Source organism: Herpailurus yagouaroundi, unplaced genomic scaffold (genome assembly GCF_014898765.1).
Source record: "Herpailurus yagouaroundi ecotype Mexico unplaced genomic scaffold, PumYag 67681, whole genome shotgun sequence".
NCBI lineage: Eukaryota > Metazoa > Chordata > Mammalia > Carnivora > Felidae > Herpailurus > Herpailurus yagouaroundi.
In genome coordinates, this window is record NW_024420481.1 from 843,165 (window position 1) to 857,786 (window position 14,622).

The 14,622-nt window shown below is 43.7% G+C and overlaps 1 protein-coding gene across 2 annotated transcripts in view; it reads left to right on the forward strand.

Moving 5' to 3' along the window:
- Positions 1-5,696: 5,696 nt before the first annotated feature.
- Positions 5,697-14,622, forward strand: part of GPC3 (glypican 3) — a 391,248-nt gene continuing 382,322 nt past the window's right edge. For both annotated transcript variants that reach the window (XM_040468088.1, XM_040468089.1), the window contains exon 1: positions 5,697-5,895. In XM_040468088.1, coding sequence (XP_040324022.1) covers positions 5,712-5,895 — 184 coding nt within the window. In that variant the 5' untranslated portion in view covers positions 5,697-5,711. The remainder of the gene's footprint in view (positions 5,896-14,622) is intronic.

A 14,622-nucleotide genomic window follows, 5' to 3' on the forward strand; every position in this document is an offset into this window, starting at 1 on the left:
TTTGATGAGTATGGCCAACAATTATTTTTCCTTTCCATCTAATAAAGGAGTTATTTCCCTTTAACCTTCTTCTGTTGCAGACATTCTTAGAGAATGCTTTGCTACTTACTGTGCCTTCTGTACGTTGCATCTTATTTCTTGAATTGGCCTTTCCACTTTGATTTATTCAAGTACCTATCAGTTCTCCATGTACCCACGGTGTACCTCCTTACTTATTTGCCCTTGGTTACTTTTTATTCATCCCACTTGAGATTTGGTTTCCAGAGTAATTGTTTTGTTGATGAGGATTCCTCTTTCAGTACTTTCTCTACTTTCAGTTTTGATGTTCCGGTTTTGCTTCTTTCATGCACCTGTTCATGCACTGAAATGGTTATATTTCATTATTGTCATGTCTTGTAGGCATGTCTAGCTCTCTTGGCTCACTTTGTTCCTTATGTTCTCTTGTGCTAGAGCTTATTTTAAGCTGGCCTGTGAGTTACATGAAATTTACTTAGAATGTTTTTCCCTTTGGCGTATATTTCACTCCTTCCTGGTTTGCAAATCCCAAATTAGTGTTAGTTTATAGGTGTTTTATTTCCCCAAATATGTAGCTAACGCTTAGCCCCCAGATCAGTTGTATTGGCTTATTGATTAACCAGGCAATGATAACTGGGAGGGAGGATAAATATTGCTATGTGTACATGTCTTATATTTGGATATAACCTACACCTTTCTTTAAGATGTCTGACATGTTTTTCCCCTAAATACTCATTTGATGTTTTATTCCTTTCAAGATTTTCTGCTCAACTAATTCTTGAGGTAGTGGGAGTTTTTACAATGTTAAGACTTGACCAACCCAGGCAAGGGATACAGTATTCAAGCTCTGCGTTACTTTATGAATGATCACATGGCAAAGGCAAACAAAACTGGTGTCGTGGTAATTCAGAGAGGCGGTCCTGGGTTTCGGTAGGTACACCAAGTGGTAATTTGTTACCTTCTAAGATCTAAGCAGCTCACAGCGTTTCACAGAGGAAAAATTTGAGCCTCGTTATTTTATGATTCCCACTAACCAGCTAGAGCTGGTGGAAGTAGGAGCAGTGTTAACAGCTGCCCTGCCAAATAAACACTGCTGCTCCTGAAAACTGGAAGTCATCACCAGTGGACATTCAGAAACACAAAGGAGTTTATGTATGACCTTTAATTTTATGAATGTATTCAAATACAGATATTTTATTTTTATTTATTTATTTTTTAAATGTTTATTTATTTTTGAGAGAGACAGAGACAGAGTGCGAGTGGGTTAGGGGCAGAGAGAGAGGGAGACACAGAATCCGAAGCAGGCTCCAGGCTCCGAGCTGTCGGCACAGAGCCCAACACGGGGCTCGAACTCACGAGCCGTGAGATCATGACCTGAGCTGAAGTTGGATGCTCGACTGACTGAGCCACCCAGGTGCCCCAGATATTTTATTTTTTTTAAAGTTTATTTATTTATTTTGTGAGAGAGAGAGGGGGAGAGGGAAGAAGGGAGGGGCAGAGAGTGGGGGGGGGTGGGGAGAGAGAGAGAATCACAGGTGCTGACAGTGTGGAGCCTTGACGGGGGGCTTGATCCCAATGACCATGAGATCATGACCTGAGCTGAAATCACGAGTCAGGTGCTTAACTGACAGAGCCACCCAGGTGCGCCATCAAATCAGATATTTAAAAAATTTTTTTTTCAACGTTTATTTATTTTTGGGACAGAGAGAGACAGAGCATGAACGGGGGAGGGGCAGGGAGAGAGGGAGACACAGAATCTGAAACAGGCTCCAGGCTCTGAGCCATCAGCCCAGAGCCCGACGCGGGGCTCGAACTCACGGACCGCGAGATCGTGACCTGGCTGAAGTCGGACGCTTAACCGACTGCGCCACCCAGGCGCCCCACAAATCAGATATTTTAAACACATATGACTTAGGCATCAGTTTACCAAGGAAGCAAATAAAGCACTGATAAGTGGACAGGAACTTGGTTTATGGAAAATACTTGCTACACAGGATTTTCCCATCTATATGTGTGTCCCAAACCAACCTTGCTTAAATCTAGTTTAGCTAACACTCTTCCCGAAGGGGACTCTTTCCCTTCGTGGTCCAGTAAACTGCATCAATTTCTACTCCTAGAATAGCCTTATGTTTTGTAACCTCATGTAGAAAGAATACAGTGAGCTAGAACTAGCTCTGTTTTCTTTTTCAGAAGACAATCATAAAGCCTTTAAGCTTAGATCGTATTTAAAATCAGCTTAAGGCTTGTATATGAGATTGACATTTATAGGAGATAAATCTGAACTCTGTGTCTCCAGACCCCAAATTGTATTTTGACACATTAAATATCACCTTTCCATCCAGTGCTATAAATTGCAGTGCGGGATTCGGTTTGGTGATATGTATTATCTGTGCTCTCCATTTACTACCTTTGTCAGCAGCTCCCTTGACGAAGGGGAAGGGGAGAGCTTGGAGTCAATACCTGGACTCCCAACAGTGATGTCATGTGAGACAAAACTTGATGAATTTCATTCCTAAATTAAGAAAATAAAACTTGGACACATACATTAAGGTCATGATTAACTGGAATTCCTAGGGAAATACGATGTAATAAAAATAAATTTTCTGGTCACTGAGGACTAACTTGTCTCTTACTGCATACCACCCCCCCACTCCGTTTTTTAAAACCTCAGTTGTTGCAAAGCTGCCTTAAATGTTTCTGTGTATGCGTTTTAGCCTTACTTCATTAAGATTGGATGTTTCTTATGGAACCTTACTTTGCCAGGGTCCTTACAGGATGTTGAGGGAGGCTTCCCTCTGTCCCATATACAAGTTTGGTCATCCTGGCTAACTATGTTGCTATATTGCACTCAGTCCCTATGCATTCGGTATATATCTCTGCTGATCCCTTTAGATAGTAAGCTCTTTGGGGTAAGGACCATGTCTCTCTTGTTCAAAGCGGTACCTCTTCCATGTAGCACGGTGCTTGGCACATAGAAGATGAGTTAGATTGAGTCCTCTGAGAAGCAGATGCCAGTAGGGCAGGAGATGTAGAAGGGATTTCTTGGGGAAAACGCTTGTGAAGGAAATTGAGCAGGATGCTGAAGGATGCTGGAAGAGCCCTTGGACTGTGGTGCGGGGCCGACCCAGCTGAGGAAGGAGGGATAGAAGGAAGGGAGAGTGGGAAGAATCTTTGATTGCAGCACAGTTTTTTTTTTTTTTAAAGATTTGTTTCAAATGTTTATTTATTTTTGAGAGAGAGGGGTAGGGAGCAAGCAGGCGAGGGGCAGAGAGAGAGGGAGACAGAATCCCAAACAGGCTCCACTCTGTCAGCACAGAGCCTGATGTGGGGGCTCGAGCTCATGAACCGTGAGATCATGACCTGAGTCGAAATCAAGAGTCAGACGCTTAACCGACTGAAGCACCCAGGTGCCCCAGCTGCAGTGCAGTTTTAAGAAAGTTTTGTCAAGGTCAGTGGGGAGTCCTCGAGCCCAAACCCCTGTCAGCAGAGTGCTGTGTCTCACAGGGCTTAGCATCTTTGTTGTGCTCAGTCATCGGCTGGGAGCGGCCCCTAGGGATTACTGCCGGGGTACAACATGGTGGTGAATTCAGAGTGTGGCAGTTGGGACCATTTGTCAGTTACACTCCATGCAGTAGGGGATCTGAGATGCACATTTTCGTGGCCACCACAGAAGGATCTCCACAAACGCTGATGGAAGGGAGAGTTGGAGTACAGTGGGAGTTGCGGAAGAGGAAGGAGATTGGATTTAATATTCATCGAGCCCTAATATTTGCTAGTATTGGTGGAGTATATAAAATCAGGGGACCCTCCCTTGTTTCCTTCACGTCTCCTCAAATGTTACCTTACGAAAGAAGCCTTCCCTAACTACCCTATATAAATAGAATTGTCCCTGCATCTGCCACCTTCCCTATCTCCCTTACTTTGGTTTTTAAACATTAAAAAAAATTAACAGCTTTATTGAGGTATAATTGACATACAACAAACCACACACATTTTAAGGGCATAATTTCGACACATGTACGTAGCCATGCAATAATCACTGCAATCAGAATTATGAATGTATCCATCACTCCCCCAAATTTCCTCACTCCTGCCCTGTCCCTGCCCTCTATCCCTTCCCCAACAGCCACTGAACTGGTTTGTGTCACTATAGATTAATTTGCATTTTGTAGACTTTTGTATAAATGGAAGCATAGAGTATGTAATTTTTTTTTTTTAATTTTTTTTTTTCAACGTTTATTTACTTTTGGGACAGAGAGAGACAGAGCATGAACCGGGGAGGGGCAGAGAGAGAGGGAGACACAGAATCGGAAACAGGCTCCAGGCTCTGAGCCATCAGCCCAGAGCCCGACGCGGGGCTCGAACTCACGGACTGCGAGATCGTGACCTGGCTGAAGTCGGACGCTTAACCGACTGTGCCACCCAGGCGCCCCAGAGTATGTAATTTTTTGATGTGGCTTCTATCACTTGGCATAATGTTGCTGGGGTTCACCCATGCGGTAGCACATATCCGTAGTTTATTCCTTTTTATGGCTCGGTAGTATTCCACTGTATGTATATACCACTGTTTGTTTTCCCTTGCTTAATTCTGTTTTGTCTGTAGTACTTACCACAACTTCACTGTGTGTGTGTGTGTGTGTGTGTGTGTATGTATGGGATACACAAGGTTCAGTGGGGTTTTGGAACTCAGGAGAACGGTGAGGGCTGGGTTAGGGAGTTCAGCAGTCACATGGGTATAGATGAGATCATGTGTGGGGGAGACGTAGAAAGAGGAGAAGGGTCAGTGACATTAAAGTGACAGGCAGAAGAAGAGGAGGCAGGAAAAGACAGATAAGAGTGGCCATAGCAGTAGGTGCCTGTTGGGGGGGGGGGGTGGGGTGGGCGGGGGTGGATAGGTTCACTAAAACAATGTAGGAGGATAACGTTTCAAGAAGGAGATATTGGTCAACTGTGAGGGAAGCCGCGAAAGATCACGTTGGACGAGGACTAAGAAGAGGTTCCAATTCCCTCATTTTAGAATAAGCGAGGAGATGATTCATTTGGCAAATTTTTATGGAGCTGCAAAAATAAAAAAAGCATTGTTCATCATAAATGAAGTAGCTCAGGATTTCAGAGGTCAGCATTTGAACAGAGCGAGAATGTTGTAGTTGTAGGGGAGTTTGATGATTGTCTGAATGTGAATATCATCCTCTGGATATTTAGTCTCTGAATCTTACCCCAGACCTTCAGTTAAAACAACAACAGTAAAGCTTTGATAGGATATTGATGTTTTAATCATTTATCCCCAAAAGCAACATTGGGTTGGCAGACATACATTTCATTAGGAAATCATAACTGGAATTTTGAAAATTGCTTCTTGGTTGTGCTCTCATTCATAAATTATAATCAAGAAAAATAAATTGTAGGGGTGAAGATTAATCTTTTAACGGACAAATTAAATATCGGTGTTCAATGACGTATACTTGGTGCTGTAAATTAGTTTATGCAGAATTTATGAGTCAAACCTAGGCAATTAATTCTAACGGTTATTCAAAAAGACTCAGTCATAAGGATAATGAGGAGAAAGCAGGGATCAGTTAAGATAAACACTAATTTTGAAAAATCAAGATTTTCCTGTATTTAAAACAAATGCATTCTTTGGCCTTCTTTGCCACGCACGTGTGCACGTGTATGTCTGACATTCTGCTTACTGAAACATGAAAAACTTGTTTGTTTCAGGATCAGATCTGCAAGTATGTCTCCCCAAGGGCCCAACATGCTGCTCAAGAAAGATGGAAGAAAAATACCAACTAACGGCACGCTTGAACATCGAACAGCTGCTTCAGTCTGCAAGTATGGAGCTCAAGTTCTTAATTATTCAGAATGCTGCGGTTTTCCAAGGTGAGTTCTGGGGATCGTCTTAGATGTGCTGCTCAATGGCATCATTCTTTGGGCGCTGGGCTTTCAAATGCTAAGTGTAATTTGTAAATCACCATTCCAGCATTAATGCTCGATATAAGAACCTCCCAGTGAGAGATTCTGTTTAAGGAAAACCACAGTTTTTAGAGAAGCTGCGTTTCACTCTTTGGGAAGGCAGGTATTCTAAAAAATCATTGTCCAAGGACATTCTGTTTACCTGTATGCAAAGGCTGTAAGTCTCCACAGAAAGAGTAAATGAGATCTTCTCTCTAAGAGCACTTAAGACTTGGTTAAAACACAAAACAAAAAAAGTTTACTTGAGTACCAGTTTTCTTCAGGAGGGGCTTAGATATTTGTGGAACATGCCTGAACTCCTTCTGACCACTGGGGCCATTTCCATAGAGATGGGGAGCTTGGTTTGAAGGCCATACGTTTTCTCATGTGTGTGAATGGTTACCTTTTCTTTCTTTGTGAGTCTCAGTTCTCGCTACACTTGCGTGTGGCTGTAAAGGAAGCTGATGTGGCATCGCCAGAACAGGTCAGGAATCCCAGTTCTCCTGGCTAACTTGTAGGACTGTCACGGCAGGATGGAGAGTACTGCCATTGATTCAAAGACGCAGCTAGGGACGATGGTGACAACGGTGGGCATAGAGATACTAAGCACTTAGCAGCACATTCGAGGTACTCTTGTAAGTGCGTTATGTGTATTAACTCATTCAGTCTTCACAATAACCCTATGAAGTAAGTATCACTATCAGCATTCCCATTTAATGGGTAAAAACCCAAGGCACATCATGGTTAAGTAACTTGCCCAAGGACACACAACTAATAAATGGTGAAAGCAGGATTTGAACCTAGGCGACCTGGCTCTTACAGTCCATACTTTTAAGCACCTCAGTATGCTGCCTCCTGGGAGGGGAAATTACTCACAGATATTAGAGCTTTCCTCTATCTTTCCTTAGGCACATGGAATCAGTGCCTTTTTCTTGCTCTACAGGGAATCGGGGTCAGATAGAAAAATAACACTTCTGGGGTGCCTGGGTGGCTCAGTCGGTTAAGCGTCCAACTTCAGCTCAGGTCATGATCTCACAGTCCGTGAGTTTGAGCCCCATGTCGGGCCCTGTGCTGACAGCTCAGAGCCTGGAGCCTGCATCGGATCCTGTGTCTCCTTCTCTCTCTGCCCCCCTTGTACTCATGCTGTCTGTCTGTCTCTCTCTGTCTCTCGCAAAAATGAATAAACATTAAAAAATTTTTAAAAAATAACACTTCTGACTACTTGACATTCCAAAGTGTTAGATTTATGGTGCCTGGATAAGGATTAACCTCTGAATTGTAAGGTGGGTTGATTATAGCTTATTTTGTGTATTACAAGGAAGTTTTTAGAATTAGCTAAGAAAATTATTCAAATTAGCTAATAAAGCATACATTCATAATAGTTTCTAGGGTCAAAGCCTCAGGGGATGTCGGGTTGATTATATGAAGTACAGTATATAAGCGTGAGGTATTTGTTAACTTATTCATGCAGTCAGACTCTTGTGAAGAGTTTGTTGAGACTAACAATTTGGCGAAAGAATGAATAATTTAAACAGATTTTAAAAATACATGTACCATTCATGTACTTCTTAGATTGGTTTTGGAGCTGATCTGCCAGCTGAAAGTGGGGTGATAAGAAGTGATGGGACATGAGAATTGGGTTGAAACAGAGAGCTGAATCTTCCTCTTTGGGGTGTCAAGGTGCTTCTCAGAACAGAGTATGATTTGTTTCATTCTCAGGATAACCAGGTCAACAGATGTTATCATACAACCATTAGCTGGCGGAAGTGGCTGTCCGTCTGAGGGCCTTGGGTGTCAGCTTCCCTATCTCCGTCCAGTCCTGCATTTTACATATTGTGTTTTCTAGCCCTGGAGCAGCACAAGACTAGGAAGAAAGGAAGTTCTGACCCGATTTTGATTGGCTTAGCATGGAGGATGAACACTAGTCATGTGAACAGAGGCTGGAAAGTGGAAAGTGGGGGCAGCACCTACTAGTTGTATTCTTTCTCTGTCTCTGACACACACACACACACACACACAGACACACACACACACGTTATTTCAATTTTTTATCTTGTTTCATTCTCTTCTCTTCTTCTTTCCCTGTTTCACATTTAGAGAACATAAACCCCATGATAAAAAAGAAACCATGGTGCCAGACCTCAAGGCAATGATGCCATGTTTCTAGAAACATTACCCCCAAATTCTTTCTATAAGAGACATTGGGAAGCACAAGACTAAAATCAGGGACTGCCGCAAGATGATGCATTATGGATTGCTAAGAAGAAGAGAGCGGCCTGTTTTTCCTTACAATTACTTACTATTCTAATTAATTTAAAAGGGGAGGGCACAGTTGTTTTTTCCTTAAAATGTACTCTGTCCCCAAGATTCCGGCAGACCAGATCATTGCTCTAATACTTCACTCATATGAAATTTGACGCAAGCTATTTTCTCCACCATATGAAGTTGAAGAAAACTCATCTTGATACTGGCCTAGATCCACAATCTCTTTAGGATTCCTTCGCTAGTCCACATTGGGGGTATTAAAGCTGTGAGCACTTTGTGCAAATATGTGCACAGTTCCACGAGCGATCCTTACTGCCTTGATGTGGATTTTATGTCTTCGTTTGCAAGAAGCCTTTGCCCTCATAAATGAGCCTGGGGCCCTTTGCTACAGTGGTTGGAGTGCTCTCTTGCTAATGTTGTTTTGATAATGATTGAAGCGTTAAAAAAAAAGTTGTTCTTTATTTTCAATCTTTGCATTGCCTCGTTTCCTAAATTTAATTTACTTGGATGTGCTTAGTAAAATGGGGCAGCAGAATCGTTTTTTGTTTCTGCTTAATTAATTCTTTTTGAAAAACTCCACTAAAAGATTTTCTTTTCTCTCTTTGTTCTCCCTTACCTAATAATAATTACGACGATAATAATAATAGTGGCAATTTATTAAGTGTCTCCTATATGATGCTTACTTTGACATAATCCTCTCATGCAATTTTCCCCGCGGCCCTCTGGGGTCCCTACTGTAATCTCCATTTTACAGATGAGGAAACTTGTTCTTAGTATGCTTGACATGAAACAAAATTAAGAAGTTGTGGGGGGGTGGGGCGCCAGGGTGGCTCAGTCCGTTAAGTGTCTGACTCTTGATATCGGCTCAGGTCACGATCTCACGGTTCGTGGGATCAAGCCCCGCGTCGGGTTCTGTGCTGGCAGTACAGAGCCTGCTTGGGATTCTCTCTTTCTTCCTCTCTTTCTGCTCCTGCCCCACTTGGACCCTCCCCCTCTCTCAAAACAAATAAATAAACTTAAAACAACAACAACAAGAAGTTGTAGGATTTGTGGTCCTTGGGAAGAACACCAGGATAGAATTCTGAATTTTTCATCCTATCTCCACCATGGCTACACCTTCAAGCCTGGAGTTTGGTTTTCTTGGCAGATTTCCTTATAACCTTCCAATGCGTGCTATCAGGAAGTACTTGGGGGTATATGCCTGGGTGTTTTCTGTATGTTGGATGATTCCAGTCTTCCCCAAGGTGCCACTGACTTTGAGTGAGACCAGACTCTTCAGCTTTTCTGGAAGTTGCCTAACCCACAACTTGAACGGGCTTCACCAGAGGGTAGAAATCGTGGTCAAGCAGAAAACATCTGTGTGTTCCTAAAACACCATGGATCTCCTGTCTAGGTAGCTGAAAGCTCCTCGGGTCACCGTTCAGTGCCCACTACTGTTGATGCGTGGTCTTTACAAGCTTGATTTTCTAGCTTTCTAGCCAGTGGTAGATAAGCAGTTAAATGCAAGGGTTATAGAAGATTGCCAGAGGGAGGTACATACGAGCAGGAAGAAGTTACGAGTGACAGTAAGGGTGGAAGACATAAAAGTAGGCTCACGAGCTCACTGAACGTGGCAGTCCGGAGGGCATTCAGGAGAGGGGTCTATCCTACCTGCCTCGGTAGCCCCTGTGTTATAGTAGGCCCGACGACTGATGTCCATTGCGAATCAATAAAGATCAAATTATTTTCCCTGTTTTTTTTTTCCCCTCCACATTTTCCATTTTAAGTGGCTAAAAAAATATATCGAGGGGCTGAAAGGCAATGGAAGGAGCACTGGGCTTGGAGTCCAGACATCTACATTCTAATTCTGTTTTTGGAAGCTTCATGCCCTTAGGTGGTTATTTCGAGTCTCTTAGCCTCAGTTTTCTTACCTGCAAGATGGGGGATCATAATTACAATCCTGCTTCACCTCATAGGGGCGACGCAATGTATGTGAAAGTACCTTGAAAACCGTAAAGCAGCGTATACGTGCATTATTATCTCGCCAGCTCACTTAAGTGGACTGCTCTATCCCAGGTGATGGCAGATGAATGGTGCATCACCGTTCCAGACGTTAGCCTAGATAAAGCTGGAGGTCATCATGTCACTCACCTATTTTGGCCACCTTACAGCTTTAGCGCACAGGTGAGGGAGCCCTTAGGTAAAGTAGCCTTTGAAAAAGGGGTCTATTCTGTGCATTCTTAGATGTGAAGCTGTGCTGTTTGAAATGGCAGAACTGCCGGGAGCAGTCCTTTTTGTCAGCTTCCCGAAGCCTCTTCTCTTCTGGCCCCTATCTGCTGTATTTTACACACAAACAAGCGGCTGGATCAGGAAGGGTTTGTGGTGTTCAGGCCATAAGTACTTTTCCCAGGCCGTCTTCCCAGATCTTCACCCAGTGTTGGAGGACTTTCTGGTACCTGCTTTCTAGAGGGGAGATGAAAACGCTGTCCCCCCCCGGGCGGGGGGGGGGGGTTGGCGACAGTGTTTCTGTGCTGCTGTTTCTCTCTCTACTCCCGTGTTTTCCATTTCCATCTGCTCCTGGCAGTTCTTACACTTTTTTTTTTCTTTCTGTCAGATCCCTGTCTCTCCCACTCCCACTAAATAAAATTGACCTTGGTTAGAACACCCTTTTCCATCAACTCAGAGCAATTTCTCCAGTCACTTCTGCTTGAAATAACTGTTTAGGGACATTATTCAAGCAAAGCTTTTTTCTTTCACAGTTCATATGTGACTAAATAATTGCTTGGATGTTGATAAACATGTTTTTGAGATTCAATCATTTGTTAATTTAGTTTTTATAATGTTGTGGGGGGCTTTAAGGGAGCACCGAGCCATTTTTCTCCATTTCGCAGTGTTTCCCCTTGACTAGGCTGACAGTTCTTCTGCTCGTGCTCCCGCTCTGTGCCGGGCCGAGCCCCACCGAGTCCCCGACTCGGGCCACCGGCCATTCTGTCACAACCCTTTCTTGGTTGAAAATGACCCATGGGAGAGAATAATTACACTGATGTCTAATCAGAACGTAATTCATTTGCCAGGGCTAACTGTAATAACATTAAACTGAATAGAAGAATTTTAGGAACGCAAACCATGACCGTGAGTGAGGTTATAGATCCTCAAAAATGTAAATTATTAATCAAAGCACTCATCTGTAAGGCAAAGCTCTAGTAATCCCATTATAAAAGGCTGAATTTCTCATCAGGGCCCAGAAGATGCTGGCTTTAATTAATGTCCTTTTATGGCACTGACTCAAAGAGATATTTTGGTTACAAACTTTAAAAAAGATGTGATTCTTTATTAGTGCTATTGGAAAAACAATTGGAAACTGGGCGTTTAAAGTCATTTTGGTTTTAAACTAAGAACTTTTGGATTCTATTCAGTTTCAAAATTCTGTGGCTTTCACGGAGCCAGAGGCTGGGGGAGTTGTAAACCTTTACTGTGCCCTCTATTGATTTAGAAAAGTCAGTCATTAGGCTGAAAACTGTTTAATAAAAAGAGTTTAGGAAAATGACTCTGTGTGCGGCCAGAGACTGTTCTAGGGCCAACGTGAGGTGAGGAGATTATGCAGATTAACTCTTTACCCCCCCCCCCCCCCCCGGTCCCCTTGATTCAATAGGGCTCTGAACTCACCCCCTCTAGCTGCCATGCTCCTGCCCACCTTCTCACTAGTGGGCCCAACAAAGCAAATTAGAGGACATTGTCCCTGCCCTCTAGAAGCTTCCAGGAAAAATACCACTTTTGCCTCAAGTGATTACTCCCCACCCCTCCCCCGCTGGGATTTGTTTACCTTCTGAAAACATATGTTCCTCCTCCTCTTTCTGTCTCACTGAGTTGCAGTACCTGATATCAGAGTAATGAAGCATATGTTTGAGAGATTTGAATTCTCCTGTCAGTAGAGTGGAGGTAGAAACGATTTTCCTTTAAGCTGGAAGTGGTAACACAGAAATTAAAAACACCTTCCCTTCTGTCGTCTGTGAGAGGCTTCGAGGGGCTGGCACTCCTTCTTTTTCCCCATCCCGTCTTGCAGTCAGTCAAAGGGTCTTGTTTCTTCCTTCATGTTCCCTCACATCTTTTCCCTCCACCCCCTTCCCCTCTGCCCTCTCTGGGTCTCAGTGGTTTCCTTGAGTGTATACTGATGCCTGCTGGCCCTGTGTCTGATTTGAGTTTCCCGTTCCATCAGCTCACGCCTAGACTACCAGCAAAGGCAGGACTGGGTTTCCTGCCTTTGGACTCCTCCTTTGCTTCCCGGTCCAGCTACGGACTGTAATGATTAAGAGGGTGGGCTCTGGGGTCATTTGGGCTGGGTTTGAATGAATCTGGGTAGGGGTAGATAGGACAAGCGGGATGGGTGTGGAGAGGAGAAAGTCCAGGGCTTGGGCCGAGAATCAGACCTCCTCTCTGAGCCCGCACTAAGTCAGTGAGAGATGAGCGGAAAGTCTCCTGTTCCAAAGTGTTCTGTTTGTATCATCTCCTTGAAACCTCACAACAACTCTCGGAGGTGAATACTGTTATTAGCCTCATTTGACCTCCAGGAAGCCTGGGTTTAGAGACAGGAACTGAACCCTGGCCTAGGCCCTTAATCACCATACGTTACACATCATCTCTATGAATTTTGTTTCCCGGTCAATGGGCAACCTCCCCAGTTCTAGCTTTCTTTCTTGCAAGGGAATTCTGTTGCATTTCATTAAAAACCATTTGCTGGGCAAGTACCTAGCATGTCTGGAGGCAGGCACTGTGTGTGTGGGGGGGGATTCGAAGATAAAAACGACTTCGTGCTTACCTTCAAATTCTAGAAACCAAGACTTTTATACATGAGTAACCGGGGTACAAGGCGCCCTAAGGGCAATGCTGTAAGAAATGTCTTCGCAGTTTTCTAGGGGGAGTGAGGGTAGGTTCAGGTTTGTGGGGTCCAAAGCTTATACAATCTGGGGGCCCTCTGTAAGGAAAAGAGGACCAAATTAAAACTACGAAATGCCCACGGCTCCTGCCGGAGGAGGCTTGCAAGTGTGGGACCCTGCAGCTTAGACTTCGTTAGCTTCACAGGAGACCTGCCTCTGTAGGGGGAGTGTGAGGTTGAAGAAGATTAATTCCAACTAGAGGGTAGAGGTTCTTGGAGGATATTGCTTGTATGAATTCCCCAGACAGGCATGGCTCTTGATCAAAGAGAAGGGCAGGTGAGGGAGTCAGGTAAATCAGTGCACATCTTCTTCTAAATTAAATTAAAATTTGAACACTATTAATTGCCTACTAGATGCCAGCCTTTCTGGCCTCCCTGGCTGGCCCTATAGCATCTCAGCCTTCTCTCTTGAAAGGGCAAATGCTGAGGACACATGCAGAGGGGGCATGGTGTGCCAGACATGTGCTCTGGCTTCGGGCAGAGTGGAGTCTAAGTCCCGGCTCTGCCATGGCCGCCCTTTGTGACCAAGAGCAAGGCACTTCTCCCCGAGCCATTCATTGTAAACTGGGTTGAATCAGATGAGGGCTGTGAAGAGCTCAGCCCTATGCTGAGGAATCTGTAGGAATCACATGCGTGGTAGCCATCGTTTTCGTTATTCCCTGTTGCACGTTTGTAAGCATAATCCTAGATGAAGTATATAGTATCTTTGCTTTGCAGTATTGACTATCACATATCTGGCCCATATGCTTTTTAAAAAGTGCTTTTCTATGTTTCAATATATTTGTAATCAATGTAAAAATGTTCTAGGATACCCACTCCTTAATCCTATCACTCAGAAGAAAACCCGCTTGTAACATTTTTATGTTTTCTTCCTTTTTCTCTCCGTGTGTGTGTGTGTGTGTGTGTGTGTATGTAAGACTAAATAGTATGCAGTTTCTAAATGGTCCCCTAGTGGTCTGAATGAGTTAACGTAGCCTCGAGATCTAACTAGCAATGGCAGACTCTGATTTCATTGGGTTGCATTAGGAGAAGAAGGAGCACAAAAATGATGAAAGGAAACCAGGATGTTTATGATGCTTCCCTCCCTGGGTTGAAGTTCTTTGGCATTAGTACTGGACCTGATTCACTGGAATGTCATCGTTGGATTGGAGCAGGTGCCACTGTATTCCCTCTCGTGGGATCCTGTGTTTTTTCTTTCGGACACTTACCAAGTTTGTAGTGGTACATGCATGGATATTTGGTTAACGTCTCCTTTTCTGGAGAATGACTCAGGGCAGGGCTTATGTGTATTCTATCTCACTGCTGTGTCCCCGGGTGAGATGTTAGATGGTAAAGGTGTGAAAACACACATACGCACGCACGTCCGTGCACTCACACGGACGCACACATAATTAAAACTAGTACAATTAATAGAAACAGATTTCCAAACTCTTCCACTTCCTCTGCAACAAGTACCACGATGACCAAATAGAAAAACA